General features: G+C 38.8%; 2 protein-coding genes across 2 annotated transcripts in view; one reads left to right on the top strand and one right to left on the bottom strand.

Moving 5' to 3' along the window:
* The window catches only part of GPC5 (glypican 5), a 588,911-nt gene that overhangs the window by 16,985 nt on the left and 551,069 nt on the right, over positions 1 to 20,857 (top strand). The gene's annotated exons all lie outside the window — the stretch shown is intronic.
* Positions 71 to 5,749, bottom strand: LOC115603963. Its single transcript, XM_030476526.1, has 2 exons — positions 4,747 to 5,749; positions 71 to 4,149 (listed from the first exon to the last, which is right to left on the bottom strand). The coding sequence occupies exons 1-2, from the start codon at positions 5,557 to 5,559 to the stop codon at positions 667 to 669; spliced, it is 4,296 nt and encodes a 1,431-aa protein (XP_030332386.1). The 5' UTR covers positions 5,560 to 5,749; the 3' UTR covers positions 71 to 666.

Here is a 20,857-nt window from a genome sequence, read left to right as displayed (position 1 = left end):
ACGGGGTGTACCATCTTCTCGGCAGCAAGGGAATTCTTCAGGAGAACAGCTGTTTCGGGCTTTCTGCCTGTTTATATAGGCTTCCCACTTTGCAGCTTTAACTAATGGGGTAAAGTAAGACACGGTCAGTACTTCCCTTCTGCATTTTATAACCAAAATTTCAGCTACAAAGGGGACTGGTTCGTTGGAGTGGTAGCAATAATATCGAGGGTTTATTCCTTTGGCAAAAATTTCCCACCACTCATGGGATTCCCGAATAATTTTTTTGTTTAGACTCTAATTGTTTTAATTTCCACTCAGTGAGAGTTCTTTGGATTTTCCAACACTGTGTGCAAACTCCTATTGGAGGGTATCCACATTCACAATGTGTCTACCATTTATCCTGGCATACCTTACACCTAAAACAAGCAAATGGATAACAATTGCAGTTCAAATCATTACACCTAATTCATATATCTAGAGTGCATATATTATTTACATCAACATATCTTCTATATTTAATATTGTGAGGTTGCATAAGTTTAGCAATTTCCTTCAACACACTTTGTACGCTTCCATATATAATAGAAAAAAAGAGAAATAATTATAGCAAATATAAACAGCAATACACACTTTATACCGAGAGGTAATGCGGTAAAATAATCGAATAAAGTCTTTATCATTACGTTATCTTTTCAGGGTTATCTTGGTGTCACCTGGAGTACTGATTACTTTCCAGTGGGGTCTCGTCACTGGGCCTTTAATGCGACTGGCATGAGTCCATCCACGCTCAGCAGTTCGGACAGCTGTTTCTGTTGTAAGCAAAACAAGATAAGGTCCCTCCCAATTGGGTTTTAGGGTTTCTTCCTTCCACACTTTAATCAATATCCAATCCCCAGGTTTAACATTATGAATTTTTAAGTCCAACGGGGGTCGTTGTACAATCAGTCCATGTTCCCAAAGCTTGTTACGATGTTCTGCTAATTGTGAAACATATTCATTAATCACACGGTCTCGAATTAAAACATTTGTTTGTGGACTTTCAATTCTATAAGACATTCCATACACCATTTCAAACGCTGATATTCCTACATCTGCTCGGGGTCTGGTTCTGAGAATTAATAGTGCCATGGGTAGGCACTTAATCCATGATAATTTGGTTTCTATCATTAATTTAGTCAAAATAGTTTTGATTTCTCCATTTATCCTTTCAACTTTTCCTGAACTTTGTGGATGCCATGGTGTATGGTATTCCCACTTAATCCCCAAGCTTTCAGCTAGATCTTTAACAATTTTTGACACAAAGTGTGTTCCTCTGTCCGAGTCGATTACTTCAGGTACTCCATATCGAGGTATAATGTGTTCAAGTAACACTTTAGTAACCTGGTTAGCAGTTGCCTTGGAGGTAGGAAAAGCCTCAACATAATGTGTTAAATGATCCACCATTACTAATAAATGTTTGTAACGCCCTACCCTGGGTAGTTCAGTAAAATCCACTTGTATGTGTGAGAAAGGTCTGTATGCTGGGGAACGTCCTCCAAGAGGTTTTTGTCTCATGTTGCTTCGATTAACCTTTTGACAGGTCTCGCAGGCTGCCGTGACTATCTTTGCTATGTTATATACGCCTATACTGGCAAACTGTTGATTGAAATGATCAACTAACGCCTGGGTTCCCCAGTGTGTTTTACTGTGTATTTTTGAAAATATCTCGAGTGCTATGCCCTTCGGCAAGACTTCCCTCCCATCTGGCAATATGTACTTACCATCTTGTTCCTTAGCTCCCATTTGTTCTAGTTTTTCCTTTTCTGCAGACTCAAAACTCAAATTTTTACTAACAGGTACTTGTTGCATAGTCAAAATCATACCATAATTGCCTGCCACTCGTTTTGCTTCTGTATCAGCTGCATTATTTCCCCTAATTTGATAACTTGTACCTCGCTGGTGTCCCTTTATATGTACAACTGCTATTTTATTCGGCATTTTCAATGCCCCCAGAACTCGCCGAATTAATTCCGGGTGTATCAGTTCTTTTCCCTGTGAGTTAACAAATCCTCTTTCCTCCCATATTTTTCCAAAAGTGTGTACTACTCCGAACGCATAGCGTGAGTCTGTATATATAGTTCCATCCTTTCCCTTCAGTGACACTAATGCTTTCCACAATGCATACAGCTCACAGGCTTGAGCCGACCAGCTGGCACTCAGGGGGCCTGATTCTATTGTCTTAAATTCTCCTTTTTCCAACTTAACGATGGCATATCCGGACAATCGTTTACCTTCCACTATTCGTGATGACCCATCTATAAATAATACTTCTCCACATTGTAGTTCTTCTTCTTCTAAGTCTGGCCTAATGCGTGTCTGCTGTTCAATTGTTTGAAAACAATTGTGCAATAGTTCATTACCTTCTCCTGGGTACAAAAATTCAGCGGGGTTAACTGCTCCAATAGTTTTCAAAGATAGTTTAGGGGATTCTATAAGTATTCCCTCATACTTTAATAATCGGCTATCTGTAAGCCATTTTTCTGCTTTTTGTTGTAACACTCCCCTGATGTTATGAGGCGCATATAAGACAACTTCTCCATTAAAGGTAATGCGATTCGTTTCCTCAAGTAATAAGGCAGCAGCAACAATGATTTGTAAACAACTCGGCCAACCCCTGCTCACAGGATCCAACAGCTTTGATAGGTATGCCACCGGTTTCTTTTGTCCGGCCCATTCCTGAGTTAATATTCCGAATGCCGTTCCTTCATGTATGTTAACAAATAAATGGAATGGCCGCTTTAAATCTGGTAGGCTTAAAACCGGTGCTTGACTTAGCTCCCTTTTGAGACTGACAAACTGCTCTTGATCCTGAGGGGTCCACTTGGGTATTTTGTCTTTAGACAGTTGTTCATATAAAAATTTAACTTTAAAGCTGTAGTTCTCTATCCATTGCCTACAATACCCAAATAGCCCTAATGCCTGCCGAATTTGCCTCTTAGTGACAGGCATAGGTAATTCCAGAATTCCTTTAATGCGCTCTGGATCCAATATCTTCTTGCCGTTAAACAAATAATGCCCCAAATATTTCACTTTTTCCTCCACAAATTGTAACTTTTCTTGTGATACTCGTAGTCCCTTTTGTGCAAGAAAGTTTAGGAGTCGAATGCTTTCTTTCCTTACATCCTCCTTATTATTCCCTGCTATGAGCAGATCATCTACATACTGTAACAGCACGTTTCCCGTTTGTACCTGGTATTCTTTTAAGAGCTCTTCCAGGGCCTGTCCAAACAGATTAGGGGACTCAGTGAACCCTTGGGGAAGCACAGTCCATCTCAATTGCTGTCTACGGCCTGTCTCTATGTCTTCCCATTCAAAGGCAAAATAATCACGGCATTCTTCTGCCAGTGGACAGGCCCAAAAGGCATCCTTTAAGTCAGCCACACTATACCAGGAGTTATGGGGTCCTAGCTTGCTTAGCAGTGTGTATGGATTTGCTACTACAGGGAATCGGGTGATAGTTCTTTTGTTTATTTCCCTTAAATCATGTACGAGTCGATATTTCCCATTTGGTTTCTTTACAGGCAGAATGGGGGTGTTAAAGGGTGACATACAAGGCTCTAAGATTCCTTGTGCTAACAATCGATCAATTTCTGGTTTTAATCCCCTCCGTCCTTCTAGGGATATGGGATATTGCCTTACCCTCACAGGTATGTGGGGTTCGGAAAGTTGGATTTTAATCGGTGGGATTTTCAGTCTACTAATTGTGTCCGGAGAGTACCAGACATCGGGGTTAATTTGTTTTTGATCATCCACGGTTAAAGGATAAGCAGACACTGTTAGCTCCTGATTTTTCACTTTAATTTCTAATTGCAATTCAACAATTAAATCTCGTCCTAACAGATTAAATTCTGCTTCAGGGACGAGCAAGAGTTCACCCATTCCAAATTTATTTTCAGTTTCGAATACCACATTTTTGATTTTGCTTACTTTAAAGGGTTCTCCTTTTGCCCCAATTACTTGTACCTTTTCAGGGGAAACTTTACATCCCTCAGGTATTTGCTTAATAGTTGATTTCTCAGCCCCAGTGTCTACTAAAAAGGTGAACTCTTGTTTATGGGGACCTATTTTTAATTTTATCAAGGGCTCATGATGACTCCGGTCCCCTAAGATATAGAGCCCCTGACTCTCCTATTCCGTTTTCAATATTCCCTCATCCCTGATCCTTTCTCTGCAATTCTTCTTTATATGTCCCTTCTTTCCACAGTAAAAACAACATCTCTGCTCCTTCTTTACTATTACGTTCCCTTGTTTCGTTCCAGCAGATCTGTGTTCACCAGTTCGTCCTTTGCGATCCTCTCTGACCGCTGCTGCCATCATTTTTACTTGTCGCTTGTTGCTCTCTTCTTCCCGCCTTACGTAGACTTTCTGAGCTTCCCTCAATAATTCATCCAACCCTCTATTCTGCCAGTCTTCTAACTTTTCAATCTTCTTTCTAATATCTTCCCATGATTTTGCCACAAACTGAGTTTTGAGGAGCGCTTGCCCTAAAGGGTCGTCTGGATTTACCCCAGAGTACAGCTGAAGGGCTTTCCTCAGTCGTTCCAGCCACTCAGTAGGGCTTTCATCTTTCTTTTGCATTTCATTAAATGCTTTATTGATATTCTGGCCACGGGGTACTGCTTCTCTAATTCCCTGAATTACTATAGTTCTCAGGTCCTGCATATGAGTTCTATGCATCGGATCCTGATTATCCCAATTAGGTCTTTGAAGTGGCCATTTAATATCTGCTTGGGGTCCCTGGGCATGTTGAGCATCCCACAGTCTCATTCCTGCTCGTCTAATCATATCTCTTTCCTCGGTAGTAAATAATTGACCAAGGATAGATTGCATCTCATCCCAAGTATAAAGGTTTGGTCCCAAAAATTGATTTAATCTTTCTGCCACTCCCAGTGGGTCCTCAATTAAGTTTCCCATTTCGGTTCTTTTAAAATCTCGTAGGTCAGCCGAGTTTAGGGGTACGGAAATATATCCGATCACAGGTTGAGGTCCCCCCATGGGTATTTCCCTTAGGGGGTACATCTGAGCTGCCCCTTTTTGACTTCTAGTTACGCGTCTAGGAAGAGGGGGAGACCCTTGTTCCGACTCCGGTGGGGGAGTGGGCGCTCTGGGGACTTCTGCGGGAGCAGGAGGAGGAATGTAAGGAGGGGGGGTTAGAAGGGTTTCGTCTAACTCTTCCTTCTTTTTCTTTTGTTTAGTTTTTATTTCATTCAGCGGATAAAGTCTAGCTCTCGGTCTTTCTAGCCACACTTCCGCATATTGACTCTCCTCCGGGTTAAGGGGATTTTTATTATTAACCCAGAGGTTTAATTGCTGTCTTACCCAATCTTCTTCTGACCCATAGACTGGCCAAAAGACATTTTTAGAAATCTTCTTCCCTCCCCATATCTTAGTACAATATTCTATCATTTTTTGCTTATCTTTCCCTAGGGTTCCAGGGAAATATCTCCAATTGTCTAAGATATATGCCAGAGGGGTATTTTTAGGTACAGTGTGTACCCTCCCCATGGGAGTCGAAGGCTTGCTGCCCTTCGCCCCCATCTTCTGGATTATCCACAAACACACACTCACTCGCTCCCCTTATTCCTGGCCCAGTCCCTCGCGGGAGGTGGAAAACGCAGTACTAAAGGGTCCACACTCGCTTGGTTCAGTATATCGAACCTCTCATTCGTTATAATCCAGGATACCCAATCCCGCCCGAACGGCGAACCCGCGAACAACTTCGCAGTATACTTACGCGTCCTGCGTCTTCGTCCGGACTCCCGTGCACAGAATTTTATGGGATTTTACCGGTCCTTTTTTGCTCAATATCCTAGAATTTAGGTTCGTCGGTAAGGTTGGAGTGAGCTGTTGGTCGCGGGGCCGCGAAATGTCGCGGGGCGCCTCCCCGGAGGACCAAAGCCCACCGTTCCTTATCCGAGTCACGGCACCAGAAATTGTCATAAATGGTGACCACAACGGATCATAATCCAATTAAAATTTTATTAATTATAGCAAGTAGAATATGAGCAAAAACAGCGCTGGACGACAGGGGAGTCTGCACTCCGCCACTGCCGTGCTGAGCAGTTCAAACAGTCCCTTTTTATACATCTTTACTTCCGTGTTCATGAAGTAGTGGAGGTACTCTGCGCATGCTTCAGTTGTTGTTAGGGGGTCGTTTTCTACCTCCTGGTGGTCGTTGAGGCCGAAGTAAGAAGTCTTCCTCCTTTATCCCATAGTTGACCCCTCATTCACATGTCCTTATCTGGGGTTGTTTGTCCTGTTTCTGTCGGTTCCTGGAAGTCTGGCGGTTATCTCGCGATTGTGGTTATCTTATCTTACTCAAGCAGTGTCCGAGTTTCTGTCTGCATAAGCGATTTCACATCTTTGTTGCCTAACCTTTACATTGAGCTTAACATAAATCTTAATAAACAATATCCTAGTCCATAGTTTCTCACACAGCTGTAAATGGGTGTCAGGATTATCACTGGTAAAATGTGGAAAGAAATCTTTCCCTCTCTTCTGCTTTCATTCTTCCTTCCAACTTCTGTAGATCTTTTTTTTTTCCCCCATAATAGTATAATATGTTGTATTGCTGTGCTGACCTAGAGCTGTAGACTCTGTAGAGCTCAGTAACCAACTGTACTCCCCTTAAGTGAGAGCTGTACTCTCTGCCTTGGTGTTTTAACAGTTCCTCCCTTCCCCCACCCCTAGAAAAAACCAAACCAAGAATGCGCAAAAAAAACCCCTTAGATATGTAGAGAACATACTTTTGCAATCCCAAGATTTCTCAGGCTTCACAGAATGGGCTTTAGGTGAAGTTAAGTGAAATCAGGACCCAGAAACTACATTTCTGTTGCTTTTGAGTCCTGAGGGGCTCATTCAGCAGGGTGTTTTCAGTGCGTGCCGTGTACATCTGCCCTATAGGTGAGTTCTCCCTGAAAGACAGGGGTACACGCATGCCTTTCTGTGCAACAGAATAGCAGATTTGTGTAATTTCGTTATTTTTCCACACAGAGAGTACATAACCATTTAAGAAGTGGCAATATTTCTGGCTACACAGGACACGGTAGCAGCTTGTCTGGTAGAATAGGAAATTTAGAGATGATAATGAGGTTGTAGAGTCTAAAAGCAAATGGACTTTCTTTGTGCTACTCTATTTGGCAACTCTAGTACTGTACAACTGATTTAAAAATACAGAACTGTGAATCATTTATGAATGTGGCAACCTGCCACCAAAACAGTGGACTTGGCAAGTGTGCGTGTATAAGGAAGAGGTAATAAACTGCATTCTTCAATACAGCATTTCCTGACACTTTTCCTACTGTATAGGAGAACTCTAATGCCTTTGGGATGTAAGTTGCAGAGTATATTGAATTGAGTTTTCCTGATGCATTTGCATGTTCTTCTGTGAAATAATTACTACACAAGAGATCATGTCATGTCCTGGACCAGAATTAAACGAAATCAACCTGTTCACAGGATCACAGAATCCTCTGGAGATCATACAGTCCAACCCCTCTGCCAAGGCAGGGCCACCTAAAGCAGGTTGCACAGGAACGCGTCCAAGCAGGTTTTGAATGTTTGAGGTCACAGTACAATTACTACATTTAAATGTGATAAAGTTGTAGTCAGTAGCTAAAATAAATTGTGTGAACTAGAAAATGTGTTGAAATCTTCCTAGCTGCTTTCAGTGGTAGCATGGTAAGCCATAAGAAGTAATGGAATAGCTGTTCATCCTTGTAAAACTAAATCTGCCCTGGCACTTCCTCAGTTGTTTTCAATTTGCGAAGTTTTCTTCTAAAGAATGATCTGAAGATCAGAAAACTTTCAGCAAGAGCTGCTGTATCTCACTTATGGTTTCAAATGATACATTGCCCTCTAGATCATCTGCAACGTGAAGAGCTACTTTGAAGTTAAAATATTTTTGTTTTTCTCTGCTCCATAATCCTTTATATTTTATGAGTGATATAAAGAAACTAAAACCCCAATACTTGTGAATCCCAACTTATATAAATTAAATGAAATGGAATGGTTCGATTAAAAGTCAAAAGAGTTGGCAGGCTAAGAGACCTGATTGTCACCCTGTTGTTATGTTAAGGGAAGAGTGTCTCAAAAATGTCTGGTTCATGCATTATTAAACGCATAATAATGTGTTATTAAATGATTTTACCTGCTGGTTGGTCTAAGGAGCAAACCTGTTACACAGATCTTACTAACTTCAGAAATCATCTGTTCAGATGCTATTTTGATTCCTTTGTAATACAAAAGCAGGATAAACAGTATGCTAGTATAACTTACAGTTGGACCCAGTATGTCTATACATATGTTATACATAAAACACAGCATTAAGTGGCTGTTCTAAGTGCAGAAATCTAGAGATTTAGATTAATACTTGAAATTCCATTATTAATCCTGAGATTTATTTCTGTATTGCCAGCAAGTCTTTTATCATTCTAGAGTAATTTACCTCCATTGTATCTCACTCTTATCTTTTAGATACTTACTTGCATACATGTGTGCTGTGTTGCAGGCATTCCTGGGGCCATACATACAGGGATTTAATGGGCTTCTTTAATAGCTTTGACCACATCGGTCTTTTCTGAAGTTGTACTTTTTTAAGCATGCACTCATGCTCATGGATTCTTGTCTCAGTCTAAGTTTATTTACCATCACTTAATTATTTCTCCTAGTTGCAATAATACCTGAGTTACAGTTGAGGTGATGTAGGTACACTATTCAGACTCACATACTCAGTGAATACTAAAACTTTTTCATAATTGTACTTTTTTTACTGCCCAGCTAACTAGTGCTACTGTTTTGGTTTATGTCTGTGTAACACAGTGAGCAGTGTAGATATGCTAAGTTAGAATTTTAATAGTCTGTGTAGTGCTCATACATTAGAAAAAATGGTGAAGTACAAATTTAAAGCATTATTCCCGTGGGAGCAGTGGCTGTAGAAAGTTTGCGTTTTCACAGAACTGTGGATGCCTGCTTCCTGCTTATTCTGAGAGTTTTGGGAAGCTGATAGCTGGCAAAATGTAGGAGCTTGAAAGAAGGTAGTATACAGTTGGTGGTTTTGAATGAATGTTTAGTGTTATTTCAAAGATAGCATTTTCTATAGCCGTTTAAATTTCCAGGATTTCCAAGTACATATGGAAAAGTTTTCACTTAGTATTTTTTATTCTGTCTGTTAAGAAATTGGAAAAAAAAAAAAACCCCAACCCAGTCGTGTTCAGTTTTGAGTAGTTTACTTGAAGAAAGACATGGACGATTTGCAAAAAAAGAGAGAAAAATATGCTCTGAAATCTAAACATGTAACTTAAAAAAATTGGCAACCCTAGATCCTTTAAAAAGAAAAAAAAAGGTGGCAACTGCATAGAAGAAAGTAGTTATCTGTACTCTGTCATGTACTATATAAAAAACAATGCTTTCATACTATCAAATGAACATTAAAATATATTATTACAAAATTTAACAAACCAAGTACTGAATTTTCCTGTAAATAACTACACCTGTACTTGAAAAAGTAGGTGATATGTAATAGAGAATAAAACCAGGACATCTGCCAAAAAAACCCTGTACAGTAAGACCTGGGAGGAGATTTTTGTTCCTGTGGAGGAAAAAATCTGAAGTTATTGCTAGACATCTCAGGGCTTGTCAAATGTCACTAGAAACCTATGGTTAGACAACTGAACCGAGCCCAGTATTACCCTTGACTGTAATGAAAGCTTGAACGCTTAGTTAAATTTCAAATACTTTGATACCTGCACTAAGGTGTCTGAACCTGTGCCCCAATGTGTATATTATACACACCAAATTAACAGCCCTCAAAAGTTCCCTTCTCTCTGAACTCTTACAGCCACCCTGTCTAACATAGCTCAAGGGCATGAGTAAGGTCTGGGAACAGAAGCAGGTTATTGAGCAATCAGTTAATATTTGAGTTTCCAGCCTGTCAACTACTTGGAGGTGGTTGCTTTTATCCTGAAGTGAATGAAAGCTGGCTTACTGCTTAGAACAAATTGCTTTCCTCCTATGAAGTAGAAATGTGTAAGCAGATTCTGCCAGTAGATGTGTGAGTAATGTGAAATCTATTGTTTACCCCTTTGCTTATCATGTGGCAATTTGTTTGCATGCAAAATAGAAAATGATCATCTACTTTTCTTTCTGTTGTTCTTCTGGAATGAAGCAGAAAGGTTATGTCTGTGTCAGGTAATGAAGTAGGTGGCATAGTCATTTTAACAATGGTAGTGAAACGGTCTTTTACTAATCTCAAACAGGTCATCAGCAGTTGTAGGTGACTGTACTTTGAGTCTTAAAAGAGCAATTGATACAAGTAGTGTCACTTTTTAATAAATCTACAAATCTCTGCTTGCATTAAGGGCTTAAACTTAGGTCCGTGTGAACTAGAGGAGTGCTGAGATAGAAATCTGCTGATCCTGGAGTTCTAGACGAGAGCGTTTTATATTCACTATTTAAGTGCATCTAAAATGCTTACGCACAGCAGGTCATAATACGGAAAGCTACAGATTTACTGTAGATCAGCTGCAGAGCTGTTCAGCACATGCACAGTAACCATTTATGTAGGATTTTTTGATAGTATATAAGAATACAGCAGATTGCTGAGGAAAGATGGCTGTTTTCTGGTTTATTTATACTGCAGTGGATAACTCTTCCCTGTTGCAGCTGTTCTGGTCTGTATTACTACTTACTATTCACTGGGACAGAAGCAAAGTGAAAAATTAGCTCTCTAGTTCAGTAGTTAGGGTACTCATCTGCCACAAAGGAAGCTTGCATGCTGCTGCTGCTCCAGTGAGTATTTTTAATTGTTCGTATAATCTATAAAAATAGTCTGCACTGGCATAGTTTTACCTGCCAGGCCTGAGTTACTTTAGAGCAAGTGTTTTTCAAGGCATGTATGAACTCTGGGCTGGATATACTTCCAGTTGTCTGTATCTCATCAGTTCTGTTGTCCTTTTCAATAGATTTTCTATGGTCACCAGGACTTTAGAAAGAAGGAATTATGTGCTGAATGGGAACCAATTAACTAACTTATCTTAAAGAATGAAGAGAGATGCATCTAAACTCCAGTGGGTGTTCCTCTCCACTAACCACTACTTTTGTAGCTGTGGGCTGGCTGCTTGTTTTGAATGAGATAAACTTTTGCAAAGTATAGCATAGATATTCTGCAGGATCGGGCTTCTTAAATGGCTGAGAATTTTTTTATTTTCAAATCAAAAAGTTATTTCAAATCAAAGTTATTTTTATACTGGAGCATAGCATGTCTTTGTTCTGTGCTTGTCTAAAATGCATTATGTATGCATAAATATATTTATTTATTGTTAGATGTCTAAAAGTAATTAAATATTTGAAGTATTCCTCATTCTTTAAGTTGTACCTACAAGATCTTTGTTCATTTGTAAAATGGGATAATATAGTTATAATTTGCAAGGTTTGTAGATGTACAGAATGGGACTAGAAATTTTAAGTTCTGTCATGGCTTTGCATTGTGCCCCCATTAAGTCATGGCAATTTTAAGCTTAAGTAGTTTGTAAGCTCATTTTCTTGTTTTTTGCCTACCACAGTTTTAACTTCATGTTATTTTAAACAAATTGCTGGTGATGTAAAATACCTGATTATCACCAATAAGTATTTAGTTTTGTCACTCCTGATATGTTACTTAAAAGCTGTGAGCAAGAATCCTGTAAGCAAAGTAAGGTCTAGTTCAACCATATTAAAATTCTACGTACATTTTAATTTGCTTTCTGCTGTGTGACTGTGTTACACTGAAGCTATTACATGGCTCAGTGGTCCCCACAGACAATTTCCATTTCTCATTCTGATTTTATTGTAAATGATTGTCAGCATAGTACAGGAAACTGGAAATTCAATTTTGATCAGTCCCATGAGGGACTTGATTCTTCATGACATATTCTGGTTGTTTTAAAAATAAATTGAAATAGCCATTTAATTTAAGCATTTCCTTCAGAGTAGAGGATTAAAATCTGTATTTTCTTTTATTCAAGGGGTTCTCCTTTATTGTGTTATTAGGTAGAAGCTGATATTTAAGGAAATTTTGTAGTCATTACCCCTTTGGGAAAGATTTAGTTCTTCATTTAATATTTCGATTTTGTATTTAATGGTTTCTTAAGGTGGCTTTTTTTCTTACTTTCAGATGTGGTGATCATAAACGTGCGCTTTTCTTTTAAAGAGAATGTTTTCATGAGTATTTATTATAATTTAAGATTTAAAGGTAGCCCTTCCTGTACTTACTGCACTTAGTCCTTACTGTGAAACAGGTTAGTGACCCCTTTGATTTAAAGAATTTTAATTTTGCTTCCTCTCTCTGTGCTGTGTTACTGTGAGACAATATAGCCAAGAATATGGAAAATGAAATAGCGCAAAGTTAGAAGGGGACCATGAGGAGAAAAGAAGGTAACTGCGTAAGAACAAAAAAGGTTAGTGATACAGTGCAGTGTGACCCTCCCAGAGGCGAAAGTGTTAACTGTAGGTGTCCACATCTGTCTACCTGTGAGGTATGGGCATTTAGTTCCATAATGCTCAAAGGAAATAAGATCAAATATATCTATTTTAAATGGAGTTAATTAATTCCAATGACTACACCCATAGTAACAGTTTTTACTTACATGAACTGTGTGTATATGTATACTTTAAAAGTAAGAGATTAACACTTAGACAATGTCACCACTACAGAACAGCCACTGGAACCTGAGAGGGGAAAGATGAAAAAAATTGCAATTCAAATTGCTGTTCTTCTGGAACATCATAGTTTTTGGATTAGATACAGAACAGACAAGGTTAGTAGAGTGGGGGGGGGGGGGGGGGGGGGGGGGGGGGGGGGGGGGATCATGATCTTAGGTTTGTTCTTGCTTCTAACTACAGATTTGCTTCCCTGTCTGAAATAGTTTTTTGATACTCAGCTTCCCTCCTTGTAGTTGCTATGGTACCTAATGCAACTGGAACAGGAGTATACTGTCAAGCAGATTTGGGAAGATGCACCAAGGCTCAAGCTTTTTGCATGTCTTCTTAAAACTCAGGTCCTTTTATGAAATCCATCAAGAGCACTTATACTAGGTGACATAAATGATTAAAAATATGTCAATTAAATATCTTTTAGAAAATATATGAGCATCATCTTATATCTGTGTACTGATCAAGGCAATCAGCTGGGGAATGGACTTTATAAAAACCCAAATAAACAAACCAGAAATGTATAAATCTAAAAAAGAACCAAACTTACAGAAGTAATGAGAGAAGTGTAGAATTAGGGCATTAGGAAGAAAGAATGGAGAAAAGGGGAAATAGGTGTGGTTTTTTCATTTCTTCTTTTCCATAGGACTTTACACCCTCAGTTCTCTCACCTGCACAGTTTACAAACATAACCAATAGTCCTTTCTTGAGGAGATTGCAACCTAAATATGTCTTAAGTATCAGAAAGGGAGGGGGAAGTCAAAGTCAGTATTAAGAATTCAGTGTATCCAGTTAATCAGCTGGTTGTTGTAGAGAATTTGTGAAGCTTCTTTTCTGCTCTTCAAATGAGGACACTACTACTTATGTAACCTGAAGGAAAAAAAAATCTGTTTGTGTTTTAGAGGCTATGATTCTCTCTTCTCTGCATCATCTAGCTTTAGATTTCAGTGAAGCACATTGTGGCTAAAAGCTGTAAGGAATAGTTCCCTAACTTGGTCCATTTACATCCAGGTATCTTCTGTAACGCTGAAAGAAGGTGAGCCATGCCATCTTCTCACCGTGTATATTGAGAATTCAGAACAAGTGATAGTTTTTTGACTTACCATTTGAAAATGTAAAATCTCATACAGTAGGAGAACAGCATTACAACATTTTACTGAAAAGTTAAAATGAAAATTCTTAAGACCAAGAAGAGGCTATTTGATGTTCTAGCAAAATGAAGCAAGAGAAACATTCTAAATAGAGCATGCCAATTTTAATTCGGAGTATAAGTAGTTTCTCAAAAAAAGCTGCTAACCTGCTTCTGCTCTGATAATAATATAGGAGAAAAGTAGAAGTGGTTAGTCTGACTCAAAACTTCAGAGCTTGTACAAATTCTGGGAAAAAAAAATCTGTGTTGCTCTGCAGTGCTACATCTTAGATTTTCCATTACCTTGAAATTTAGAAGTCATCACTACCTATCTAATATGGAGATGCCTGTGTTAGTGGCATTCTTTTGCTGTCGCTTTGTATCCACTTTCACAGACTAAATAGTCTGTTATCTGAAGGCCTCAGCAGATGAACCCAGTCTATGTCAACTATTAAGTAAATCTATACGTAAATGCATCTTCTAAGCAGGGTGATCTCTGGCTGTGAGGAGGTACCCACAGCTTGGTTGAGGTACATATGCAGTATCCATGACTAAGCAGGATTTAGGCCAGTGCTTTTACAGTAGGCTAACCACCTCCATGTGCATAGCATTGAGCTGTATCATTCACTGCCCTTATGCTCTGTAACGTGTGGTTATTTTCAGAGGTTTTCTGGTTTTGCTTGGGGGTGTCTGAAATAATAATGGTAACCCATCAGAGTAGTGTTTTTAGAGCATGGCATCAGATGTATATGTTGCATGCCCTTGGGTGTGGTGTTGGGGCAAATGGTGGTGCTTGAGTGGCAAAGACTGGTGGAACAGTGATAATGAACTGTATAGGCTGGAGAGAGCCAAACTCATCTATGCTGCTTTTTAGTCCCAGGTCCCTGGAGCTAAGTGGGGTTTTGTTTCAGTGGGCACAAGTTGGCTCACATCAATCTTAGGACCAAGATGGCATTTAGACAATACAGATGATCAGGGGAGATAGGAATTAACCACGGAATTGACTTGCTCGGCCTTGTATACACAGCTATACTCTGATCAGTCTTCCAGGTAACCTTTGACAAAGTCTATCAACAAAGGTATTTAGTAGACAAGATAAAATAAAATCCTTATATGACTGAATAATTGGGGGAAGGAGAGAAGAACAAGTTAACAAAAAAGTATGGGAAGAAATTGATTCTTACAGTGAAGGACGGTCACCAAAGTGTTCTTCAAGAGTGTGTGGTGTCAACATAGAGCTGTTCAACCTGGAAGAAGGAACAAAAAGTAACAAGCTATACAGGGTGGTATAGAAGAAAGACAAATACAGAAAGCTGTAGAAAGGCTTTACAAGACTGGCTAAACAGGAATTAAAATGGCAAACAAAATCCGGTAAAGTAGATATCAAGTGGTATATATGGGGAAAATAAATCCTGTTTCTTGTATAAAGTGATAGTCTCTGAGTTGACCGGTAGTAAGATCTTACGATTGCAATAGGTAATTCTGTGAAAAATGCGACTCTGAAGCTCCCTGACTTCGAAACAGAAAATCCTTCCATGTCACCTGTCAGACCAGTTATAGCTGTCATTTATCCTTTCTTGGGGAAGAATGAGAGATTTGATGACTTCTCAGAGTTGCTTCAATCTGTATTTTGTTCTGGGATTTTATTTTTATAGATTATCAGTAGCTACAATATTCTGGGTACTGAAGAGATCTTTAGTGTCCGAAGCTGTAACAACAGCCAGTGCCTGGGAGCTCAGCCAGAGGGGCTCAGATGAGAAATAAGTCATAAATTTTAATAGTCAAGGTGATTAGCCACTGGAACAGGCTATTTGCAGGGATGGTAAACCATCAGCTCTATCTCAAGTTCTTCAGTTCAGGTTTAATATCAACTTTTGAAGATGTGCTACTGCCCTATCTTGTAAAGAAGGATTTTGCAGGCCCAAGGAGTGTTACAGCAATCAGATTCTACCATCCTACTCCAGCCTTGAAAATGGTGTGATTGTATGAAGGCATTCATTGTATTATGGTCTGGCACCAGAATGGTTCCTTGTAAGATGAATATTGTCAATTTAATCAGAAAACTGAGTGCATCCTGCACCACACACATTCCCCCACAGTTTTCTTCCTCATGCAGAGGGTTAATGAAAGACCACTGAGTTCATCAAGTTCTCCAAGCAGTTTTACAACTAAGTGGGATTTAGTGTGTCATGCCTATCATGAAATTCTTCTCAAGTATAAATATCACATCAGGTGTTTATAGTTGCTTTGGATTCTCTTTGCATGCTTTATAGATTTTTTTAAGGACCTTAGAACCCATGCATTTTTGTATCCTTAGTGAATCCTTTCTGGATTGCTAGGCTTGGGAGCATCCCGTCACGTCACGCATTTAAGTCTTGAAGTTTCTTTTGTGGTTTTTTTGCAACATTAGAGATCTGTATACCACTCACATTAGTGCTCTGTGCTGTCAGGTTTTGTATAATTATTCATTAAGGCTTTTTTAAAAAACAGCTATTGGCCAAAAATTCTTCCATTTCTCTTGATGGAAAAGGGCCTGGGGGTGCTGATTGATGACTGAACATGAGCCAGCTTGTGCGCAGGCAGCCAGGAATGCCGACAGCATCCTGGCCTGTATCAGAAATAGTGTGGCCAGCAGGGCCAGGGCAGTGATCATCCCCCTGTACTGGGCACTGGTGAGGCTGCACCTTGAATACTGTGTTCAGTTCTGGGCCCCTCACTACAAGAGAGATATTGAGGTGCTGGTGGGGGTCCAGAGAAAGGCAACAAAGCTGGTGAAGGGTCTGGAGCACATGTCTTAGGAGGAACGGCTGAGGGAACTGAGGTTGTTTAGTCTGGAGAAAAGGAGGCTCAGGGAGGATCTTACCAGTCTCTACAACTACCTGAAAGGAGATTGTAGTGAGTGGAGTCAGTCTCTTCTCCCAAGTAACAAGTAATAGGACAAGAGGTAACGGCCTCAAGCTGCGCCAGGGGAGGTTTAGATTGGATATTAGGAAAAATTTCTTCACAAAGAGGAGGGTGATCAGGTATTGGAACAGGCTGCCCAGGGAAGTGGTGGAATCACTGTCCCTGGAAGTGTTCAAAAAACGTGTAGATGATGCCCTCAGTAATATGGTTTAGTGGTGGTCTGGCAGTCCCGGTGTAAAGGTTGGACTTGATGATCTTAAAGGTTGCTTGCAACCTAGTTGATTCTATGATTCTATGAAACAATAACTTTGGAAGCAAGCTGCAATGATTTATTATTACTTGTTAAATGAGTCTTTACCCTACATGAAATAATGCTTTGCCTTCTTTCTTCAGTAGGCTAAAACTTAACATGCCTTATAAGTTCCCTACATATTACATGAAACCAGGTTATTTTTTTATATGTGGTTATCTAGTGAATGTTATTTTGAACTGTTGTTTGTTTTTGCTTTCCACTTTATCTTTTGTCTCTGTTACTGTGGTAAGAGTATAGGATTGAGAACATGCCTAGCTGAAGAAGGTAAACAAATGCTAGAGTGACAAAATATGGCTTTTATATTGTATAAAGTATCATTAAAATTCTAATTTTTGCTGGATTTTATTATATAAAATAAGTCAAGCAAAAATCTGTAGATAGAGGCAATTTCTCTTATGATCTATATTGAGTGGATGAACTTTCATCTATGTTTTTTTAGCTTTTAAAAAGATAACCACGTCTATCTACAAATCATGGTCTTATCTGTGTCATTAGGTCACCAAAGTTTTAAGAGCAGTAAAATATTAGATAGGGTAATTTAGCTAAATGAAAATTAATGCAAAGAGAAATTTCTTGTAGTCACTACTGTCTCAATTAAGTTCTACTTCAGGGGTTTTTAAGAGTGTTTTGCTTGTCCACTCACAGATCTAAGACCAGTATCTAGTTGCCCTGTGAAGACCAAGGCACTTGGTCTGCACTTTACCCACTTTAAAAAGACAGCTTTGTTGATAATGGGGAAGTCAAGCAATTAGTTTTCTTTCCAGACTTCTCAGCTATTACTCACAAGGAAAGTATTGTGAGAAATTCTACTTTTGCCTTTGACCTTTTCCTTCACACTTATAAATACATGAAAGTGAAAACTAATGTTCTCTGTTCTTTATAAATTTTTCACTTAAGGCTCTCTTAAGAATAACCATGAGAGATTGTATGTAATGGTTTATAAATATAGTTTCTCTAATACTTCCGAGAAGACTAAAGAAAGCCATCAAGGTTACATTTGCTTCAAAAGTTAAAATTATTTGTTGAATGTCTGCAGTATCTGTCTGAAGGAAAAGTAGTTTGAGGAACACATTGTAGCGAGCAGTTTTTCCTACTGTAGCTCTGAACCTACAAGCACAGTAATCCAGCAAATTTTAATTTATATTGTCTCCTCTGGTACAGAAAAAGCAGGGATTTTGCAACATACATGATGTGTTTTGGGGTTGTTTTTTTTTCTTTTAATAAATTCTCATAGAAAGAATACGTATTTGTCCCACCCTCCTGTTCATACATTGAATGCGTGAAGACTTTGAAGTCCAGGGTTTGTAGTTTTTCAGCTGAGAGGTGGTAAGTGAAGGGTACACCTCACTGAAATCGGTTTGATAGCATGGTGATTGGGCACTGAGTCACTCAAGACAGGTGAGTGGTGGAACCACTGGGATAATTAAATTCATCTGTTGAGCATGTGCTGAAAGGATTTTCTGAGACAAGTCATCTGAATTTGCCATTGAAAGGTACCTATTTCTTATTGTTGTCAACTCAAACTTGGTGATCGTAAGTTATATGAAACTTTCTGAAAGTAATTCTGTCCTAAGTTAGGCACTTTAACTCCCAATCTGTGTAGAGAAAGGATAATCAAGTGCACCAAAGTCAGACTCCTGGCGACACCTTTCTTCATTAGCAAAGAGGGAGCCTAGGGCCAGGAGACTCCTTACTGTCTGTATTTAAATGGAGTGCATTTGAGTGGCTGGACTAAATCCACAAAGGTATCAAACCCCATATTCCTTCCATTTAATTTGTACACCTAAGTTAGGAGCCTAGCTTTCCTGGCCTCCTTCGTAGTCAGCAGTGAGAGAAAGGCACTTGCAGAGGAAGATTAGCCTGCTTCTTCATCTTGTACCTCAGAGCCTCAGTTGGTACCTGAAGTTAGACAACGTGAATTTGAGCTATGAGTCCCATCAACTTCAGTAGGAATTGGGTTGCCATTGTGAATTTGGGTATTATGAGGCATATTCACTATCTTTTAAATGTTTTTGTTTCTAACATCTGTGTTCAGACTCCTTGTACAAATAGAGGTTCAGCTGATTCAGTTAGGAATCTGCTTCTCTCTGTTGGCTTTGTGGGGTGCCCTACAAGGCTGACTTCCTTATTTAACATAGGTGCCTACATCAAACTCAGTATGAGTTACATCCTTTTGTGAGCATAGCTTTTATTTTCAGTCTCTGTACTTGTATAAAATACCTCCTTACCTTTTAAGTATCTGTAGTACTGGAGGGGTAAAATACATTCAAAGGCTTGTGAGCCAGCTGCATACTGGAGATGTCTTTTAACAAAAAAGCTAGTTTTGTCTTGTTTGACTTGCTCCACTTCATTTTCATTGATTCATATCAGAAACATTTATGCTGAGAACTAGTATTCTCTTGAAATAGGATGGGACAGCTTGGTCTGGAAATTTTTCAGCCGAGTGCCAGTTTTAATCATGGGTACTCATAAAGCTTTTAAAATTTTTCTATTTATTTTTGGCATTGATGCAAACTAAAAGGTATTCCTGTTCCTTGCTTCATACTCCTGCCTCTTTGAAGCATGTGCTGTGTCCTCTGGTCTTTGTAGTAGCCCAACCCCTTTTGTGGCTGCTTTGTGAACTAGGGTGGGAAACTAACACTGGATAATTTTTCCTTCTGTGTTATATTTAAATTGGATACTTTACCTGATCTGCTTCATGGAGCAGCTGCGTAAACAGTTGTGTGTCTGTCTGGTACCACAGCCAAGGACTTGTGAAACCATAGCCTAAGTCACAGTGCTTCTGAGCTACTTCGAGTGCTTATAATTAAAAGCTATGATTACAGGTCTGTCATAACATTTGTTTTCACAATCTTTTTTGTTGGAATAGATACTCACATTCATCCCAAGATATAATTGTTAACCACATCTGTTTTACTGTAAGTCAAATGGGCTACTTTAAGTTCAGGGAAAGGAAGTAATAAGAAAGTCTTGCCACTTTGAGAGCTTTGTATAACTAGTGCTAAAATGTATTTAATTAAAAGTTTGTGTGTAGTATAGTATAATTCATATTAGATATTTATATTTAAGTAAATGCATCAGAATCGTGTTGTACTTCGTAAGGATTTGTTTCCAAATTTGTTGTGTGAGTTCTGTAAAGTGCAGACTGAAAATATAGTAGTATTTAATTAATATACAAACGTCTCTCAAGACAATAGACAGCAGCAATTCTAGTATAAAATGTGGGTGATCCACAAATTAGATCTGTAAGTTACAGTGATGGAAGATATGACTAATTTTTCATTTAAAATGTTTAAAGTCACATCCATCTGAAGAAAATAAATTTTTGAAGTTTAGCATCTATCTCAACTTAAAGGTAATAGAGATCTGGTTTATCCAATAGAAATATTTAGTTTTACGTAATAAGTGAAAGTAATAATTCAGAAGAAAGTTATGAATCAAAGGGAAAAGGAAGATGTTTCCTTACTCTTGTGACAAAATCTTAGAAGCAGGAATGAATCTGTAAGTTAACATATATTTAGAAATTAGCTCAAGTATCAGCAATTCATTGCTTTTACTTTATTTCTGCTTTAGACATTTCTTTTAAGTCTTTCCCATCCAACTCTTGGTTCACATGTACTCCAGACATTCAATGCTGGGAACTTTTGGACAGCAGAAGCTTTTGAGTAGAAACAGATATATGTTAAGTATCTTCGCTTTTTGCATCGGGATATAAAAGAGTTCTTGTATTTTCAGTTTATCAGTAAATAAGCATACGGGGTTTGTTTTTTTTTTTTTTTCCCCTCTTATTTCCAGGAGAGCAA

This window comes from Strigops habroptila, chromosome 2 (assembly GCF_004027225.2).
Source record: "Strigops habroptila isolate Jane chromosome 2, bStrHab1.2.pri, whole genome shotgun sequence".
NCBI classification, from domain to species: Eukaryota; Metazoa; Chordata; class Aves; order Psittaciformes; family Psittacidae; genus Strigops; species Strigops habroptila.
Note: the sequence above shows the minus strand (reverse complement) of the source record. Positions and strands in the feature narration are given on the sequence as shown.

What these genes read in the sequence shown, in the direction of transcription:
- LOC115603963 (XM_030476526.1), bottom strand. Translation starts at nt 5,559, where the DNA reads ATGGGGGCGAAGGGCAGCAAGCCTTCGACTCCCATGGGGAGGGTACAC. An exon ending in ATGCCCAGGGACCCCAAGCA is followed by an intron (nt 4,150 to 4,746) that starts GATATTAAATGG and finishes AAAACGGAATAG; the next exon opens with GAGAGTCAGGGGCTCTATAT.